The sequence below is a fragment of the Macaca nemestrina genome, chromosome 8 (assembly GCF_043159975.1).
Source record: "Macaca nemestrina isolate mMacNem1 chromosome 8, mMacNem.hap1, whole genome shotgun sequence".
Taxonomy (NCBI): Eukaryota; Metazoa; Chordata; class Mammalia; order Primates; family Cercopithecidae; genus Macaca; species Macaca nemestrina.
In genome coordinates, this window is record NC_092132.1 from 47,728,390 (window position 1) to 47,750,267 (window position 21,878).

At 39.3% G+C, this 21,878-nt stretch overlaps 1 protein-coding gene across 3 annotated transcripts in view; it reads right to left on the minus strand.

Moving 5' to 3' along the window:
* LOC105476095 (metadherin) overlaps positions 1 to 21,878 on the minus strand; it is a 78,585-nt gene that overhangs the window by 16,676 nt on the left and 40,031 nt on the right. The window contains exons 5-9 of one of the 3 annotated variants that reach the window (XM_071067968.1): positions 20,610 to 20,675; positions 18,476 to 18,712; positions 13,819 to 13,908; positions 10,185 to 10,283; positions 3,433 to 3,557 (exon numbers count right to left, since the gene is read on the minus strand). In XM_071067968.1, coding sequence (XP_070924069.1) covers positions 3,433 to 3,557; positions 10,185 to 10,283; positions 13,819 to 13,908; positions 18,476 to 18,712; positions 20,610 to 20,675 — 617 coding nt within the window. The remainder of the gene's footprint in view (positions 1 to 3,432; positions 3,558 to 10,184; positions 10,284 to 13,818; positions 13,909 to 18,475; positions 18,713 to 20,609; positions 20,676 to 21,878) is intronic. The other 2 variants (XM_071067970.1, XM_071067971.1) reach the window with 2 other exon arrangements.

The following is a 21,878-nucleotide window of genomic DNA, read 5'->3' on the forward strand; positions in this document are numbered from 1 at the left end:
GAGGCAGGGTTTCACCTTGTTGGTCAGGCTGGTCTTGAACTCCTGACCTCAGGTGATCCACCCACCTTGGCCTCCTAAAGTGCTGGGATTACAGGCATGAGACACTGTGCCCGGCTTTATTCTTTTATTTTATTTTTTTTGAGATAGTCTCACTCTGTTGCTCAGGCTGGAGTGAAGTGGCTCACTGCAACCTCTGCCTCCCAGTTCAAGTGAGTCTTGTGCCTCAGCCTCCTGAGTAGCTGGGATTACAGGTGCACACCGCCATGTCCAGCTAATTTTTTTTTGTATTTTTAGTAGAGACAGGGTTTCACCATGTTAGCCAGGCTGGTCTCAAACTCCTGACCTCGGGTGATCTGCCCACCTTGGCCTCCCAAAGTACTGGGATTACAGGTGTGAGCCACTGCACCTGGCCTCAATTTTAGTGTATGTGCTGCTGAAGTAAGCACTGTAGTTTAACTTTCTACGGAAAAATGCTGTTTGTTTATTCTCACAAATGACAACCTAGATTCCTAGACTATCTTTACAGGAAGAGATGATTCTAAGTAGCTGCCATTTCTCTGCTCAGCACTATAGTCACTATAATGATTTTGGTGGTCTCACAAACTACCAAATAGCTTACAGAAATTACAAGCAGATGGAAAAACAAAACAAAATCTGGCATAAACTTAGCTAAGAGATTTTCAGTCTAGGCTGGCTGGCTACCAGTTGTGCAGAAATGTCCCTAGAAGTTTTCACCACAAGCTGTTTCAAGGTCTTGTAATGATTAAAATGCCATATGAACAGATCCATGCCATGAATGATACTCAGGTCACAAGAACTTTCTTCAGTCAGCTTACCACTTCGTTATAATCCAACCATGAAAGAAATGTAGTTCCCCATGGCAAAATACTATTTTTGTTAATGGGAAGATGCTGAAATCAGCTCTACATCTTTTAAGTCCCATGAAAGAGTTGAGATTTTGATAAATGTATTTTAAATCTTTAAATAAAAAGGACATTACTGATAAATTTCAAATTCCTTTATACCGCTTCCCAATCCCATTTTCACACTCCCTTCCCAGTGGTAACCAAAATTGTGAACAATTTCTGTGTCTATCCAATCAATTTTTCTATAAATTTATTTGTATCCACATATAAAAATTTATAAATGACATATTCTATCTTTTTATAACTTGCTCATCATTCAGTATGTTGAAATTCCATTCGTAATGCTAATAATGTAGCTTTAGTTCATTTTTAACTTTTTTTTTTTTTTTTTGAGACGGAGTCTGTCTCTGTTGCCCAGGCTGGAGTACAGTGGCGCAATCTCGGCTCACTGCAAGCTCTGCCTCCCGGGTTCACACCATTCTCCCGCCTCAGCCTCCAGAGTAGCTGGGACTACAGGCGCCTGCCACCACAACTGGCTAATTTTTTGTGTTTTTAGTAGAGACGGGGTTTCACTGTGTTAGCCAGGATGGTCTCGATCTCCTGACCTCGTGATCCGCCCACCTTGGCCTCCCAAAGTGTAGGGATTATAGGCATTAGCCACTGTGCCTGGCCTCATTTTTAACTTCTAATATGCCATTGTATAAACATATCACATCTTTCCATTCCCCAACTGATGAACATTTTGATGACAGCTCACTTTTGCTTAGAAATGTAAAAGGTAATTTCTGAATATATTCAGAAAAAGAATTCCTATGATGTATGATAAAGTCTTTACTCCATTCATGGGTTCTATTGTGTTAAATGTCCAACAAACATCTGAATGATTACTATGTATTAAGGTACTATACATTAAGATATTGTACTAAGAAGTCGTTTTGTAGGTCCGATCTAAAACCCCTTTCTCCGCTGTTGACTTTCATATTGCCTGTTACCTGTCCCCCTCTACATTTATTTACCCCTCCTTCTACCATTAGTATTATATCTGCTTTTTTTGAAATGGAGTCTCGCTCTGTCGTCCAGGCTGGAGTGCAGTGGCGCAACCTTGGCTCAATGCAACCTCTGCCTCCCGGGTTTAAGCAATTCTTTGCCTCAGCCTCATGAATAGATGGGATTACAGGTGCCCGCCACCATGCCCAGCTAATTTTTGTATTTTTAGTAGAGACGGGGTTTCACCATCTTGGCCAGGCTGGTCTTGTACTCCTGACCTTGTGATCCACCCACCTTGGCCTCCCAAAGTGGGAGCCACCATGCCCGGCCTATATCCTGTTTTAAAGACCAATCCTGGCTGGGTGCAGTGGCTCATGCCTGTAAATCCCAGCACTTTGGGAGGCCGAGGTGGCGGATCACTTGAGGTCAGGAGTTTGAGACCAGCCTGGCTAACATGGCAAAAACCTGTCTCTACTAAAAATACAAAAATTAGCTGGGCGTAGTGATGCATGCCTGCAATCCCGGCTACTCAGGAGGCTGAGGAGGGAGAATCACCTGAACCTGGGAGGTGGAGGTTGCAGCGAGCCGAGATCGTGCCACTGCACTCTAGCCCGGGAGACAGGGCGAAACTCCATCTCAAAAAAAAAAAAAAAAAAGGCCTGGCATGGTGGCTCTACTAAATATACAAAAATTAGCCAGGCATAGTGGCAGGCTAATTTGTAATCCCAACTACTCAGGAGGCTGAGGTAGGAAAACTGTTTGAATATGGGACGCAGAGGTTGCAGTGAGCCGAGATCATGCCACTGCACTCCAGCCTGGGCGGCAGAATGAGAATGTCTCAAAAAAAAAAAGAAAGAAAAAAAGAAAGAAAAAAGACTGCTGGCTGGGCGCGGTGGCTCACACCTGTAATCCCAGCACTTTGGGAGGCCGAGGTGGGTGGAACACCTGAGGTGAGGAGTTCGAGACCAGCCTGACATACATGTAGAAACCCCATCTCTACTAAAAATACAAAAATTAGCTGGGCGTGATGGCAGGCGCCTGTAATCCCAGCTGCTTGGGAGGCTGAGGCAGGAGAATTGCTTGAACCCAGGAGGCGGAGGTTGCAGTGAGCCTAGATCATGCCATTGCACCCCAGCCTGGGTAACAAGAGCGAAACTCTGACTCAAAAAAAACAAAAAACAAAAAAACCCTGCTGATCCTATACCAAAATCTCCCCTATCTTAAAATACAACCCCCCCAATCCCAGCAAAACCATTCCTGATACCACATGTTGCTATTATCCACTATCTCTCCTCCATTCCTATCCAAACTTGGGTTTGCTGTTTCTGATGCTGTTGATTATTGCTTCCCTGACCCTCTCAACTGTGTCAGCCTCTGTGACCCAGAATTCTCCTTCGGTTGCTTTATTTTATAAATAGAGATGGGGTCTCACTATGTTGCCCAGGTTGGCCTTGAACTCCCGGGCTCAAGCAATCCTCCCACAGCACCTCCCAAAGTGCTGGGATTATAAGTGTGAGCCACCATGCCCAGCCTGTCTCTTCCATTAACAAATAAACACCCAGGAATCTCTTATACTCACCTTTTGATCATCAGGAATTGGTTCCTGGGACTTTAGAAGTGAAGCTCTTTCTTCGTCTACCCAATTGCCCCACTCTTCTGCTGGTGCATTCCAATCAGAGTTGGGATCAGCAGAAGACAGACCATCTAAAATTTAACAGTGTGAATTAGGTGTCTATCATTTTTGCCATAAGTTAAAAGGCAAAAACTAAAAATTCCTTATGTTCAACTAAGCTGTAATTTTAAGTTATTGTTCTGTCTCCCAAACACATTTTAAGAGCCAGAAAAAAAAAGTAACATGATGGTAACAATCTTTATTCAATTTTTGCTAAGCATATCATATGGTTAAATGGAATTTCTAAGAAATTCCAGAAAATTTATTAGCCATTTGATTCCACTCTCTCTGATTCCTTTATCATCAGTCTCCTGAATTTCTTTTCTCTATCCATTTTTAACTTGGTCTAGGACCTGGTTGTTTTCTCCCCTGATTATTACAACATTTTTGTAATTGATTTATTTTCTAGGGTTTGGAATTAATTCTTAACAGTAGTACCAAAGTTATAATCCCTACCTGTCATTTTATACTACACCTCTCCTATCCTTATGAGCTTTTCAAAATTAGGTTTTTCAAATTCACCAAGTCATGACAATATTCAATCTCTTATTTTTCCCTCCTCCTTTTAATACTTAACCTATACTTTCTTATATTTTTCAGATCATTCAATATGTTTTTTATCCAATTATTTCAAAAGCATTTGAGTAACTTTCAGGGCTTCACTCATCATTTATTATCAAAAATAAATTTTATTCTAGACTTCTAGATCCCTTTCTTTCACTATAGGAGGCACTAAATTTTTAACTCCTTGAGGAAGCTATCAATGACTTATTCTAAAAGGAAAAACCAGTCTTTGCTTTTACCCAGGTTAAATAAGTAGCTTTCAAAGTTAATTCTTCCCTTCTCTCTCTGCACATTATATACTCCTATATATGTTCCTGTAAATCTACTTATAGTCAGGTTTCATTTACAATGGTTTAAGATGACAAAGGTTAAGTTTTATTTCTAAGTGGTTAACAAGTTGTCCCAACAATGCTTAACTGAAAAATCCAGTCACTTCCCACTAATACCTAATGCTACTTTTATTAAATACTCAATTCTTTCTTTCTTTTTTCCCCGAGACGGAGTCTTGCTCTGTCGCCCAGGCTGGAGTGCAGTGGCACGATCTCGGCTCACTGGAACCTCCACCTCCCAGGTTCAAGCGATTCTCCTGCCTCAGCCTCCCAAGTATCTGGGATTACAGGCATGCGCCACCACACCCGGGCTAATTTTCGTATTCTTAGTAGAAACAGGGTTTCACAATGTTGGCCAGGCTGGTCTCGAACTCTCGAACTCTTGACCTTGTGATCTGCCCGACTTGCCTCCCAAAGTGCTGGGATTATGGGCGTGAACCACCGCACCCAGCAATGCTCAATTCTTTTCTTTTCTTTTTTTTTTTTTGAGATGGAGTCTCACTCTGCCACCCAGGCTGGAGTGCAGTGTCACAATCTTGGCTCACTGCAACCTCTGCCTCCTGGGTTCAAGCAATTCTCCTGCCTCAGCCTCCTGAGTAGCTGGGATTACAGGTGTGCATCACCACACCCTGCTAATTTTTGTATTTTTAGTAGAAACAGGGTTTCACCATGTTGGTCAGGCTGGTCTCGAACTCCTGACCTCATGATCCACCTGCCTCGGCCTCCCAAACTGCTGGGGATTACAGGCATGAGCCACCGTGCCCGACCTTACTCAATTCTTTTATATGCATTTCAGTCTGTTTCTAGAATTTCTATTCTATTCCACTGATCTATTCCTGGGACAGTGCTATACATAACTCTGCAATATATTTTTGTATCTAGAAGGACAAATTTGTTTGCATTACTTTTATTTAGTACTCTTATTTACTTTTTGCTATTCTTATTTTTCCAGGTGAACTCTATTATTGTTTTTAACAGGGAGGTATAATACATTCTTATGAAGGTTTTAAAACCCACATTTTGGAAGAATATATAACAATCTGGGAAAATGCTCACAGAAAAAAAAAAACCATAGACAAAACTGTCTACACAGTATGATCTCAAATTTATATGAGGAAGAGACAGAAGAAAATAAAACATTATATATATTATATATATATATATAGTCTTAGTTTAAGAGACAGGGTCTTATTCTGTCACCCAGGCTGGACTGGAGTGGTATAATCATAGTTCACTGCAGCCTTAACCTCCTGGGGCTCAAGTGATCCCCCTGCCTCAGCCTCCTGAGCAGCTGGGACCATAGCCGTGTGCCACCGTGCCTGGCTAATTTTTAAATTTTTTGTAGAGATGGGGTGTCACTATATTGCCCAGGTTGGAATAATAAATATATTTTAATAGTGAAATTACATCTATTCAATCCTTATTAAGCACTTACTATGTGCTAGAACTTGAGCTAGGTAGGTATTAGAGATATAAAAATAAGTAAAATAGAATCCCTCTGCACATGCAGCTTGTAGTCTGTCTATTCAGGGGTGAAGACAGGTAAGCTTAACAAACAATTAAATACAGAGTGATAGATTCTGCCATGAGGGCTGTGGAAACAGAGAAGAGCTAAGCTAGTGGAGGACAGGGAGAGACAACATAAGAATTTATAGTCTAGTGGACGAAAAACATGGAACAGGTGATTACAAGTGTGAAATGTGTTACAAAAAAGGAAGTTCCTTCCTGTATTTCTAAATTCACCACCATGAGCAAGTATCTGGAGTATTACATAGTAACACAGAGGCGAAGAGCATGGGCCTTCACATCAAACAAATGTACATTTGAATATTGTTCTACCACTTAATAACAAGATGATTTTGGTTAAGTTTCTTAATGGGCTCTATTATCAACTTCATAGGATCGCTGAGAGGATTATATGAGATACATGTAAAGCAATTCATGGCAATGCAGTGAGCACTCAATAAGTGGTAGCTATTGTTTTTATTACCACTGATGATATTAAAACCAGTTTCTAATCTATAAGGCATGTACAGCTAAAAATTTATTTCTCACAATTCTGATGAACCTCTCAGTAAGATATACTTCATATGTAAGATAAACTTCAATTCAATCTAGTAGATGTCTAGAACCAGCTACTCATCTTATACTAAGCATTCATTAATAATACATTTAGGAGGTTCACATACCAAAGCTATCATTGGTTTTGCTTAACTCTCACAGATAAGAAACTCAGATTTTGAAAACTGCTGTCCATAAGCCATGTCTCTAAGACTTCTTGCCAGAAAAGAAACTATTAAGTAGAAAAAAGTTTAGGCAACTGAGTGGGCAATATACCAACATTTCACCCATCTTCTTAATACATGTGGTGGGAGGTGGTGGTGAAAAATAAAAATCAAGTAAAATGCTTAGTAAAAGTATTTTTTTGACAGGGTCTCGCTCTATTGCCCAGGCTGGAGTGCAGTGGCAAGATCACGGCACACTGTAGCCTAGACTTCTCAGGCTCAAGTGATCCTCCCACTTCAGACTCCTGAGTAGCTGGGACTACAGGCATGTGAACCACGCCCAGCTAATTTTTTTTTGTAGAGATGGGGTCTCACTATGTTGCCTAGGCCGGTCTTGAATGCATGGACGCAAGACATCCTTGCACCTTGGCTTCCCAAAGTGCTGGGATTACAAGTGTGAGCCATGGCACCGGCCTGAGTAACTAATTCTTAAGATTCATAGGCCTAATATACTAAAAAACTTCTTAGACATAGTTCCCTTAAAAATGATTCACAGTATAGTTTGCTTCAATTATAATCTCTCATCTCTAAAGTTTCCCATTAGTCTGCCAATGTCTTTTCAAAGAGCCATACTGGTTTTTTTTTCAAAAGGGTAAGGAATTTGTCTCTCCATTTAATTCGCTTATGGAATAATGTTTTAGGTTTAAGCATCTCATTGCTGGTCTTTATTTGGTTGTCAGCTGTTTCTTGTCAGAACTTAATTCAACATAAACTTTAATAACTTTTTAATAAAAGAAAACAATCATGTTAGAAAGACATTCTCCAGTGTTAACCTCATTGGGTTAGTTAACCACATTGGGTAGACTTATTTTGCCACCAGAAGGACACCAACAGCAGAAACAGCAGCACTTACTGGATATTTATTATATTTATTATATGTGAGGCAGTGTTCTAAGTGCTTTATATGTATTAACTCATTTAATCTTCTCAGCTGTACTGTTGGGGAGGAATTACTATTTTTACAGATGAGGAAATTGAGGCATAGAATAATCACGTAACCTGCGTAAGGGCAAAGGCAAGGAAGTTAAGATTGAAACCCAGGTAGTCTGTCCTGAAAGCTCATGCTCTCAACCACTCCATTATGCTGCAGTGAATTCATTCACTCCTGTGTGCCAAGAAAAAGTTCTATTCAACATCTGACTTTTTACATGGGTTACAATAATGCTGTTCCTTTATGGTTAAGATAGTAATGGATTAATGTATGTCTTCAAACTGGAGGGTCAATATATTAATTGTATCATACTGTAAATGTAAATCTGACATAATATACTTTGTGGATTAGTAATCTCAAATACTAAATCATTCATTTTGGAAATTCAGAAGTAATAATTAAATTCACTGAGCACCAATAATAGAGCAGAATTAAAGATGGTGACACAGAAAATAAAGTTTACAGAGAAAACGTTGAAGAAAAACTCTGGACTTAAAAAGACTGCCAATACAGCATAACAAACTTGAGGAAGATGGTGTTTCTGATACATATTACTTTGATTAAGTACAGAATCCTGTGGATACATGTTTTAAAAATCTTTTATTTTAGCAGCCAATCATGTTTTTCATATTCAAAGTATCTTAATATGGATAAAATAAAAAGTGGATCTATTCTGTCCAGACAGGAAAGCCTGGAGACCTGTCCACTCAATTTTCCTCTGCCTCAACCCACAGCAGCCCAAGATACCTTTCTGCTTTTTCTATAGTCACTCCTATCATTGTTATAATCACTCCTCAATTCTATTCTGCATGTAGCTGATAATTCTTCCAAAGCACAAATACACGTTTTTTTTTTTCTCCCAAAAATAGTGCTTTCACATCCTTGTAAAACCTTGGATTTAAATACTTCATACACAGTCAGCCCTGCGTATCCACAGGAAAAAAAAGAATGAACTGTGCCTGTACTGAATATGTACAGACTTTCTTTTCTTGTCATTATTCCCTAAACTATACAGTATAACAACTATTTACACCATATTAGGTACTACAAGTAATCAAGAGATAATTTAAAATATATGGGAAGATATATGTAGGTTATATGCAAATACTATGCCATTTTATCATAGGAGACTTCAGCATCTGGGGATTTTGGAACCTGAGGGGGGTCCTGGAATCAACCCCCCATGGATAGTGAGAGATGACTGTAATTTACAGAGCTTTCATGTTCACCCATTACCTCATTAAAACCTCATAACAACCTATGAAAACAGATATGACACGTTATGTGCTCGATTTTACAGCTCCCAGATAAGTGACAAAGCCCAAACCATATGAGGTACTACATTTTAGAGTCAGGACTAAAATTCATATCTACTGTCTAAGCTAGTACTGAAAACCCCCAGCTCCCTAATCTTTAGCCAGCAATTCAAGGCATGGCACTTTACAATATGGTCCTCCCTGATCTTTCTCCCCTCATCTCCCTTAATCTGTAAAAACTGTGCTTTAACCACGTGTCGCAAGCTTACCTTGATGATTACTATCATCACCAAGGCTGTACCAGAGAGTGGTTAAGAGCATGAACTCTGGAGCCAGACTAGCAAGGTATGAATACCACCTTCCTCCATTTAACTAACTGTGTGGCCTGGGGAAAGCTAAACTTTCCCTTGTCACAGTTTTTTTCATCTGGAAAGTGTGGAAACAAATAAAACCTACCACACAGAAATGTTTTAAGCATTAAATGAGATGATAAAATCCAAAAGACTAAAACCAGTGCCTGGCACACAGTACAGTGTTTTTATTGTCATTCTTATTACTACCGAGCACCTATGTATAAAGGCTTTCACTAGGTCCTGAGTGTATATAACAGTACTAGTCCCTATTTTCAGAGGGTTCTTAACTCTACTTGGAGAAGCAAAACATATGCTTAAAAATGGTGGAAAACCCCACAGGGAACATATAAGTGCTAACAGTAGAAAACAGTAAATAGTAAAAAAGGATGTGAAATAAAAATTCAGAGAAAGTAAATTTTGAGATTTAGGTTTGTGAGGGAAAAACCTCGTATTTTTGTTTTTTTTAAATGAAGACGGCATGAACTTTCTGAACATACAAACCATATTCTTCCTTTCTAAAATGAGTTTTCCTTTAACTAAACTTCTGTTGGCAACTGGGTTAGGAAAGTAGTTTTCCACCAGCACAAAAATGTGTGTACACTTCACAAATACAAAGCCATTCCTGTATATTGAAGTCAGTCTATTATACTACCTAGGAGGAGAAACAGACATTCATTTAAAACAAAAAATTTAAAAACTAGAAATATTACAGAGCAACCAGAAGAAAATTTTAGGTTTAAATATTGCCTCAATTATGAAAATTCAGTTTTAATTCTACAGGTATTCAATAATCAGGTTTCAAGTAGTACATTTGGTATTAAATTATATTATGACCTTTAAAGGTGAGAAATTAGAATTAAAATTAAAACATAAAGCATGAATTCAGGGTGCTAGAAAGAAAATTCTGAAAAAAATAACTGATAATTTTTAAAAGGACATACTTAACCCAGACCATTCATCATCGATATAGGGTTGATTACGGCTAACATCCCACTGATAATCAGAAGTGGTAGACTGAGAAACTGGCTCAGCAGTAGACCCTTAAATGAAAAACGAATGCAATAAAATTAAAAATGGAATTTCCTAATGGTGTTTCATAACAATAGTTCTATACTTTGACACGGAGACTTTATTTTAAAAATTTCTCCTAAAAGGAAAAATTCAGACATTAGAAAAAGAGTTAAGTTAAAAGGAAAAGTAGAATTGAGGGTAATTTTAGATTAACTATGATAATCACTTGATCAAATTCAATGATCAGAAATTTATGTTTTCCCTAGCACCAATCCATTAGATTTTGTGTTTTGTATTACACATCAACTCGTTACCTACAATTTTCTTTCTTTTTTTTTTTTTTAAGACAGGATCTTACTCTGTCACTCAGGCTGAAGTGCAGTGGCATGATCATGGCTCACTGCAGCCTCAACCTCGCAGGCTCAAGAGATCCTCCTACTTCAGCATCCCAGGCAGCTGCAACCACAGGCTTGTACCACCATGCTGGGCTTTTTTAATTTTTTCTTTTTTTGAGACAGAGTCCCGCTTTGTTGCCCAGGCTGGAGTGTAGTGGCACAGTCTTGGCTCACTGCAATCTCTGCCTCCTCAGCTCAAGCAATCCACCTACCTCAGCCTCCCAAGTAGCTGCGACTACAGGCACACATTACCATACCCAGCTAATTTTTGTATTTTTTGTAGAGATGGGGTTTTACCACATTGCCTAGGCTGGTCTTGAACTCCTAGGCTTAAGTGATCCTCCTGCCTTGGCCTCCCAAAGTGCTGGGAATATAGGCATAAGCCACCATGCCTGGTTTCCTGGCTTATTTTTTAATTTTTTTTTGTAGAGATAGGGTCTCCCTGTGTTGCCCAGGCTGGTCCTGAACTCCTGGCCTCCAGGGATCCTCTTCGGCCTCCCAAAGTGCTGGGATTACAGGCATGAGCCACTGTGCCCTGCCTACAAATTTCAAGAAGTCAAAAAAGTTGTTTTTTCCTTCTTCTTAATGGAAAATAAAACACAATAGAAATCTCTGCCATTGATCATTTTAGTCCTGGATGTTTCAGGGCTATGTATCCTCAGAACCCTGAAAGAGGGAACTAGAAAACGTCTGCGTTAGCTAGAATGTTTTGGCTAAGAAACATTAAAAAAATAGGTGGTTATCTAGAGAGGTGAGGCAGAGAGAAGCCAAAGAGACAAGAAGAGTTGCAGGAGGTCTAGAGACTAAGTTCAAGTGCATTTAAAGAAAACAAAATATTATTTCATAAGTTTTGTCTGTTTTTGTTTTTTCTCAGGTGAAGGGAGTAGGTTGGGTGAGAGTGGGTTCACACAGTCTTTTAGGAACCTGATGAAAGCTGTGGTAGTCTACTGTCCAGAGCTTAACACAAAATTTTGCATGTAGTTTTGGGGGCATATGAGTCCACTGATGCCAGGTCAAATCCCTTGCTTTATAGATATAAATTCATTTTAGGATGTAAATGTAAAGCAGTAGTTCTCCATTAGGTGCGCGCGTGCACGCGCGTACGCACACACACACCCCCCCTTTTTGAATCGGAATTTACTTGTGTACTGGAGTCCTTAGATGACTCTGATATGTATTTTGGATTCAGAGCCACTATATAAAGAAAGGGTTAGGAAGAAAAGATACTTGATTAGTATAAAAGTGTTACATACAATCACGTCCTCCTACCACAGTCCTTACTAATTTATAAATTTCTTCTTGGTTACAGATGATCTTACCAGCAGCATTCCACTAATATATTATCCGCTTGATATACACTCTCTCTATATATATATGTTTAACATGTATATTTTAATGTAAACTTTAACCAACAGAGTAACCCTATAAAATTCACATGTAATAAATATATTATCTGCTTAGAAGCAGTACTGTAACACTGGTGCTATTCCTTTAGCAGCCCACATTGCTTTCTCTGCATATATGAAGGGAATAGCATGTGTGTTGTACAGAGTCATCAAATGAGGAAGCAATAAACTTGTACCTCTGGAACTGAAATGTGGTCTATGAGATCAGAGTTTAGCAAACTATGACCCACAGACCAAATCCAACCATCAGGTTTTTAATATGGCCCATGAGCCAAGAATAGTTCTTACATTTTTAAATGATGAAAAAAAAAATCAGGCCAGGCGCGGTGGCTCATGTCGGTAATCCCAGCACTTTGGGAGGCTGAGGTAGGCAGATCATGAGGACAAGAGATGGAGACCATCCTGGCTAACACGTTAAAACCCTGTCTCTACTAAAAATACAAAAAATTAGCCGGGTATGGTGGTATGTGCCTGTAGTACCAGATACTTGGGAGGCTGAGGCAGGAGAATTGTTTGAACCAGGGAGGCGGAGGTTGCAGTGAGCTGAGATTGCGCCACTGCACTCCAGCCTGGCGACAGAGCGAGACTCCGTCTCAAAAGAAAAAACAATAATAATAATAATAATTCAAAAGAATAATATTTTAGAACCAGACAGTCATTTGCTTACTGTCTCAGGTTGCTTTCCTGTTACAACGGCAGGGTTGAGTAACTGCAACAGAGGCTGCATGGCCCACAATGCCTAAAATGTTTACCATCTGTCCCTTCATACAAAAAGTTTGCTGATCCCCTTTTAGGTTAGTGATTCCAGACACTGTGGAACTACAAAATTAGTAAACTGGGTCCATGAATTCCAAACTAAACAATGTCTCCCATAACTTTTATACACACACACACACACACACACACACACACACACACACACACACACACACACATATGTTTTAAGACAGAGTCTGTCACCCAGTCTGAAGTGCAATGGAGCACTCACGACTCATTGCTCAATGTAGCTTCAACCTCCCGGACCGATGCGATCCTCCCACCACAGCCTCCTGAGTAGCTGGGACGACAGGCAAACACCATCATGCCTGGCTAATTTTTTTAAAAAAATTATGTAGTGATGTAGTTGCCCAAGCTGGTCTTGAACTCCTAGGCTCAAGTTATCTTCCCACCTTAGCCTCCCTATGTGCTGGGATTACAGATGTGAGCCACCACACCTGGCCTCCCATATTTATGTAATACTTGTTAAATACATATAGCTTCTATATGATTAACAAAACATATATCCATTTAAGTAATGCAGAATTAACAGTAGTTTATTAGTAATCATGTATTTTATAAATCAACAGATACTTAAGAGTTATTATGTGGGAATCTATAACCTGAAAGGGTTAGTTTTAAACTCATGATGAGTAACAGTGAACAGAAATAAAATGTCAAATTTTAACTAAAAGTATGGTAGGGCTACCTTAGCAAGAGAAGAATATGAACCTGAAGGGAAGGCCTTGCATGTGTTATTTGTCTGTGTGCCAATGCACTGTCAGTGATCTCAAGCTACAGAATCCTTACTCCCCTAGAGAGAGGAATTAAGCCATCTGCACATAAGACTTTAGGTCTTCTCTTCTTGTTGTAAAGGCCTCTGCCACTTTATAATACCTGCTGTTTATATTGATAGCAGTACTTGATGTTGATTAGCTCTTCAAATAACAAGCACTAAAATTAAACAAATGTTTTTGTTAGCTGAACAAAAGACTGTTTTCACATACCAGAAACAGCAGAGTTAAGTGTGAGAGATGCAAAAGAAGCAGAATTCTGTTCAGAGGTATTCATTCCCCTATCCACACTAGACCAAGCAGCTGTTAAAATAAAAAACATCACTTGGAACCTTCAATTTGCAATCAGATTTGAAAGATATGTAAAGATTTAAAACTATGAGAATATTTAAAGATAACCTTAGAAATGAGAATCACTTAATATAGCAATAGCTACTATTTACTGAATATTTATTATGTAGCTGGGCCCCTTACACCAACCACTTCTAATCCTTACAGCAACTTTGCTAGGGAGTTTTGGAGCAATTACGTGACTTGCTGATAGCTAGAAAACAGAGGAGCCACGAATGCAACTGAAGTCAATTCCCAAAGCCTATGCTCTTTTCCACTGTACCAAGCTGCATTATTATCTATCATAATTAAGCAGCTACTTTGGGATAGCACTGAACTTGGTACTTGACTTTCATTACAACAAATCCTCACAATTACATAAGTATGAGGTTCATACAGGTTAAATAACTAGCCTCATTATTTTCAAGACATTTCTTTCTTATTTTGAAGAACGTAAACCTCCATGAGATGAGTCACATCTGTCTCTTTTCAGTGACCCATTACAAACCTAATTGAATATAGTTCCCTTTCAATTTCAATAAAGGTCCTAGTCTATCTAGGCAGGAACTCTTAATTTGCTTTTTAATATTATCTGTAACAACATTAAGCAAATACCATCTAATTTATGTCCTAATTATGAAATGCTATATAGTTTTTATAAGTAAATTGTAGGCTGGGTGGAGTGGCTCACGCCTGTAATCCCAGCATTTTCTGGGGCCGAGGTGGGCCCATTACGAGGTCAGGAGTTCAAGACCAGCCTGGCCAACATGGTGAGACCCCCTCTCTACTAAAAATACAAAAATTAGCTGGGCATGGTGGCACATGCCTGTAATCCCAGTTACTGAGGCGGAGGTTGCAGTGAGCCAAGATCGTGCCAAGATCGTGCACTCCAGACTGGGTGACAGAGCAAGCCTCTATCTAAAAGAAAAAAAAAAAATTGCAGATTGTAAATATCCCAAAAGGTCACATAGTTCCTAACATTACTCCATATAATTCAACCATTTCTTTTACCAAATATGAAAGGATGCTTCACAGCATAGAAATTAATGCTTTCTTCTTTGCTGAAAATGACAGTGGGAATTTTGGGAAGGTCTCTTTTTTTTTCTTTTTGAGATGGAGTCTTACTCTGTTGCCCAGGCTGGAGTGCAGTGGCAAGACCTTGGCTCACTGCAACCTCCGCCTCCCGGGTTTAAGCAATTGTCCTGTCTCAGCCTCCCGAGTAGGTGGGATTACAGGCACGTGCCACCATGCCCAGCGAATTTTTTGTATTCTAGTAGAGATAAAGTTTCACCATGCCCCCCAGGCTGGTCTTGAACTCCTGGGCTCAGGTGATCTCCCCGCCTCAGCCCTGCAAAGTGCCAGGATTACATACATGAGCCACCACACCCAGGCAAGGGAATATCTCTTTCAAACAAGTTTTGATACTTCTACACAATTTTTCAATATAATGGGGAGGAAGGGAGAGCAAACTTATAAACAATGTAATTAAATGATCTAGAGTTTGATTTTTAAGGGTATTAGCTTTAAAAGAGAGGGGCTGGGGTTGGCGGCTCACGCCTGTAATCCCAACACTTTGGGAGGCCGAGGCAGGTTGATTACCTGGGGCTAGGAGTTTGAGACCAGCCTGACCAACATGGAGAAACCTCGTCTCTACTAAAAATACAAAAGTAGCCAGGCGTGGTGGAGCATGCCTGTAATCCCAGCTACTCAGGAGGCTGAGGCAGGAGAATTGCTTGAACCTGGAAGGCAGAGGTTGCGGTGAGTCAAGATTGCACCATTGCACTCCAGCCTAGGCAACAAGAGCAAAACTCCATCTCCAAAAAAAAAAAAAAAGAAATATTTTTCTACTTACATACTAAAAAGTTCCTAGTGTCTATTGCTCCCTCAAATTGGAAGGGATAAAAATATCTGCAATAAGCATGAGAGAAAAAATTGTATGTTTAATGCACAGGAAAGTATAACTAGATTTAAAAAATAAAACAGTAGGCAGATGTGGTGGCCCACATCTGTAATCCCAGCACTTTGAGAAGCCGAGGCAGGTGGATCACTTGAGCCCAAGAGTTTGAGACCGGCCAGGGCAATATGGCAAAACTGCATCTCTACAAAAAATACCAAAATTAGCCAGGTGTGGTGGCACATACCTGTGGTCCCAGCTACTAAGGAGGCTAAGGCGGCAAGATCATTTGAGCCCTGGAAGTCGAGGCTGCAGTGAGCAATAATCACACCACTGCACTCCAGCCTGGACAACAGAGTGAGACCCTGTCTCAAAAAATTAAAAACAAAACAAAACAAAAAAACCACAAAGAGTTCATTAGACAAATGGGAAAATGACACGAACAGACAATTCATAAAAGAAAGAAAGATGACCAAGAAAGGGCCGGGCATGGTGGCTCACGCCTGTCATCCCAGCACTTCGGGAGGCCAAGATGGGCGGATCATGAGGTCAGGAGTTCGAGAACAGCCTGGCCAACATGGTGAAGCCCTGTCTCTACCAAAAGTACAAAAATTAGCCGGTTGTGGTGACAGGCCCCTGTAATCCCGGCTACTCAGGACGCTGAGGCAGGAGAACCACTTGAACCTGAGAGATGGAGGTTGCAGTGAGCTGAGATTGTGCTGCACTCCAGCCTGGGCGACAGAGTAAGACTCGGTTTCAAACAAAAAAACAAACAAAAAAATAAATGACCAAGAAAGTTATGGAAAAATTTTCAATCTCATTAGTGATTCTAAAAAGTTAACCAAAATAATTTATGTACTTTTTGCTTATCGAATTAGAAAAGGCGAAAAAAAAAAAAAAATCCCCAACCTTGGTAAGTATATGATAAATGGGCACTTACACTGATGCTTTGAGTATAAATTAGAACAACTCTCTTAGAAAATACTTAGGCACTATGTAGTAGAGCATCACAAACATTCATATTCCCTTTAATCCAGTATCACTCACAAGACTCTGTCCTTAAGAAATAACTGCCAAACATGGCCAGGTATGGTGGCTCACACCTATAATCCCAACACTTTGGGAGGCTGGGGCAGGAAGATAACTTGAGGTCAAGAGTTGGAGACCAGTCTGGCCAACATGGTGAAACCCCATCTCCACTAAAAAAAAAACACAAAAATTAGCCGGATGTGGTGGTGTGCGCCTGTAATCCCAGCTACTCGGGTGGCTGAGGCATGAGAAATGCAAATGCTGAAACTCAGGAGGCAGAGGTTGTAGTGAGCTGAAATCATGCCACTGCACTCCAGCCTAGGTAACAGAGTGAGACTCCATCTTAAAAACAACAACAAAAAAATCCCAAACACATATGTTCAGTAAAACATTATCTACAACGGGTTAAAAAAAGGAAAATTGGCTGGGCGTGGTGGCTCACGCCTATAATCCTAACACTTTAGGAGGCGAGGTGGGCGGATCACTTGAGGTCAGGAGTTTGAAACCAGCCTGGGCAACATGGTGAAACCCCATCTCTACTAAAAATACAAAAAAAAATTATCTTGGTGTGGTGGCGTATGCCTGTAATCCCAGTTACTTGGGAGGCTGAGGCAGCAGAATTGCTTGAACCCAGGAGGCAGAGGGTGGTGTGAGCCAAGATCACGCCATTGCACTCTAGTGTGGCAGCGACAAAGTGAGACTCCATCTCAAATAAAAAAAAAAAAAATACTTCTTGAATAATATGGGAATAGTTAAGTAAATTATGCTAACATTATAGGGCCATTAAATATACTTACAAAAAGTAAGGAAAATGTTCATGTTACAATGTTAAGTGGGGACTGAGATCGCACGACTGCACTCCAGCCTGGGAGACGGAGCGAGACTCCATTAAAAAAACAAACAAACAAAAAACAGCAACAGCAAAAAACACTATACACAGTTGCGGACAGGAGAAAGTGAGGGAGAAGGAATATAAACAACAGTGGTTGTCACTAGGTGGCACAGTGATAACTGTGGGATTTTCCTTATCATTTTGCAGTTTCCCACGTGTAATGTAGATTTCTTTTCTATAATACACACACAGACAGACAGACACACACACACACGAAAATTAACTTGCTTTTAACTTAATGGCTCTCAACAGAAATAAGCTTCTCAACTATTGGTCTTTATATTAAAATCCAGAGGAAAATTTAATTATCAATGGGCACTTTGCAGACTGTAAAATACTCTGTAAGTGGATGTTATCAACTATATTTCCATTTACTATTTTTATTTAGACTCAACAGAATTGCTGAAATTAATCAAAAAGTCTACTCACACATTACATGTATCCCATCACTAAGAATATATAATTACACCAGTTAGCTACGTTGATAATCAAATGTGATAAAGTATGTGAAAGCACTATGCAAAGAGTAAATGATAAATGTTATTTACTTATTTAGTTCCCACCTTCCTCTACAAAAAGGATGTGAGATGAGTTAATTATTACTATTATTTCTGCAGAGCAGTACTTATTTTTCTATTCATAGGATTTTTTCCTATTTCTGAAAAATTAACAATGTACAAGATTAGTAATTTTAAATAAACTTAAATTTTTCTAACACTTCTTACCAATGCCAGAAAATATTGAACGGTCACTCCAACTCCTTCCCCAGTCTTTTCCGTTTGCATTAGCATCTCCAGTGTCTTGACTCCAGGCAGATGGCTCAGTTTTCCTCTTTCCTGCAGAAGCAGGTGGAACGGAGTTCCACTTCTCCTCACCTGCACTGATCTGTGAGGAGAGTTTTACAGACTTTTCATTCCAGCCTCCTCCATTGACAGTGAGGTTTTCATTCAATCCTGAAGAAACTTAAAGAAAAGAGAATGAAGATTAAAAAACAGGTACATGACTTCTTAAAACTGGGATATTTTCACATTTCTATGATTGCTTGACTTATATTTATCACTCACTTCCCCTAGTATCCTTTGATCACCAAGGATTGCCTTTTTAATTTAAAAACAGGAGGCTTGAACATAACATATATACTAACAAAGTTGTCAACAGCAGAATGACTTGCTCGAAGGAAGTACAACAGAGCAAACAGGAAAATGACACATATTCTGAATACTCACCCACTAAGAATATGAAGACATCTCCTTAGTTACATGTTCTTTCCTTAATTATTTATGTATATTACATTATGTATCAAGCAATGATTCTAAAACCTGGCTGCACATTAATATTAACCGAAAAATTAATTAACAATAGACTCTGGAGCCTCAGCCCAGACCAATTAAAATCAGAATCTTTGTGGTGGAGCCCACATATCATTATGTATGTATTATAGTGTAGGTATGTACACATACACGAATACACATAAGTGTGTGTACAGGTAAGTACATGTTTCTTTTTACATATATGGGTGTACGCGTTGTTTTTTAAAGCTTCCTGGATAACTAATGTGTAGCCAGGGTTGAGAACCATGAGCATGAAGGAAGCTGACAGTGCTAAGAACAAGCACTGAAAAGCCTGAAATGAGGCTGGGCGCGGTGGCTCATGCCTGTAATCCCAGCACTTTGGGAGGCTGGGGGCAGGCGGATGACCTGAGGTCAGGAGTTTGAGACTAGCCTGGCCAACGTGGTGAAACCCTGCCTGTACTAAAAACACAAAAATTAGCCAGGCGTGGTGGCAAGTGCCTGTAATCCCAGCTACTCACGAGGCTGAGGCAGAATTGTTTGAATCCAGGAGGCGGAGGTTGCAGTGAGCCGAGATAGTGCCACAGCCGAGATAGTGCCAGGCCACTCCAGCCTGGGCAACAAGCAAAATTCTGTCTCAAAAAAAAAAAAAAAAAAAAAAAAAAAAAAAAAAAAGCCTGATGCCTATAATCCCAGCACATTGGGAGGCTGAGGTGTGTGGACTACCTGAGGTCAGGAGTTCGAGACCAGCCTGGCCAACATGGTGAAACTCCATCTCTCCTAAAAAATACAAAAATTAGCCAGGTATGGTGGCTGGTGCCTGCAATCCCAGCTACTCAGGAGGTTGAGGCAAGAGAATCGCTTGCACCCGGGAGGTGGAGACTGCAGTGAGCCAAGACCACGCCATTACACTCCAGCCCGGGAAACAAGGGCAAAATTCCATCTCCAAAAAAAAAAAAAAAAGCCTGAAATGAGAAGGTGCTTTTTTCATTTCCAAATTTATTTTACTACAACACTTTTGTTTTCAGGTCAGGCGTAATACTCTACTTAATTCAATCTTTATCATAAATGAGTAAATAAAACATTTTCCATTTATAAAACAATGAAAAACTTTAGGCTATAGTCCATTCATTATGAAATATTTGAACTGTCAAGGAAGCAGTTAAAACATTATAGGAACTAAGGCTTTTTTTCTTTTTTAAACATACAAGCATCAAGTATTTTATCCGATACATGCTATATTAAACCCAAGCCCAACAAAAATCTTTCTTCTCTACTGACTTAGTAGTGATATAAACAAGATTCAAAATTGCATATAAGCGACTACAGAATGTTTTTATATATGGGGGAAAAAAGACTAGAACATACCAAAGATTGTTAGAAGTGGGAGTGATTTTTCTTTTTATTTATTTTCCAAAATCTCTGGACTGTGATTATGTTACTTTATTAATTAAAAATCATTTTAAGACTTTTTTCTTTCCTTCTGTGTCATTCATGTGAGGAAAGAGGTATGTATATAAATTTCTATTTTGACGGGCCTTCAATTTAAGTTATATGTAATTTCTCTCACCCTGAAGTGTAGAATCTCCTTTTCCAGATTTAAAGTTGCTAACTTGAACATTTAGATGAGAATCACCTGGTTAAAATAGAAATAAAATTTATTTAATACTAAATAGGCCACTATGCACATTAAATTAGGAGTAACACAAAAATTAATTTTTACTTATTATCTATTATAAATTGCTCCTTCAAGTGCTAAATTCTTCCACTGGAAAAAAGTCAAGTTCCCTGTTGGTAAGGAATTGAGTTTTCTGGTTACCATATTCTTAGTCAACTAAAATGCCAATAAAGAACCTGGAAAACTGCTTATGGACAGACAGAGTTTGCTATTCTATAACGGTTATCAAGATTATTTTAAGTAGGAACTGGAGTATTGGGCTCTGTAATTGGATTCAACTTTGCCACCTCTCAACAACACCAGCTGCCTTTTCAACAATCCTGGAAGCAAACACATCAACTTATGAAGAATTTTGCCAGTATTTGGGACCAGGACTTAGGAAATATGGCAAGAGGTGAGAATACACATTATAACACAAAAATACTATTTCTTTGACACTAAAAAGCATAATGATCACAATGTTTAAAAAAACCAGCATGACATAGGATTGTGCTAGCAAGGATGGCATGCACAAGACAGTGAAAAAGAATCAACAAAAATACTAAAGCATAGCTAATATGTAACAGTGAAAATGGGTAAGTAGAAGTCATTGCTGTACCATGGCAATAAATTCCACCAAGTTATCAAGCAAAAAATAAAAGGTAACAAGGCTAAGAAAATGGTCTGGAAACAACTGAGGTGTGGGGAGGTGGGAAGGTCATTAACAAAAAGACAAGGAAGATACGCCAATGCTTTCAAGCAAATTGAACAGTATCACTTTGCAGGCTGGTGTCTCCAGGGTATAAATGATGGTAATGTAAAGAGCGGGCTACCAAGAAGCCACCAGTATTGGATAGTATGAACATATGAAATATTAATACTTGAGAGAAAGAACATTATCTCAATCTTTGAAGCTGTGGTCTAGCTCTATCAAACATCTATGATATTCTCAAAAAGCTGGGGTGATAAGAAATCCAGACACAACCTGTACTAACCAGAACATGCATGATTCATCTTGGAATGAAAGCTCTCAACATGCAAAATGGTGATAAATCATTTCATTTAATAAATGTCTTATCCACTCTAAGGAACGGAGATGCAAGAGAGTTGGGGCAAAGTGATACACACTAGAAAAGTGGCAACATCATTTTCTCATATGACTCAAGGCAGAAAGGCAAATTT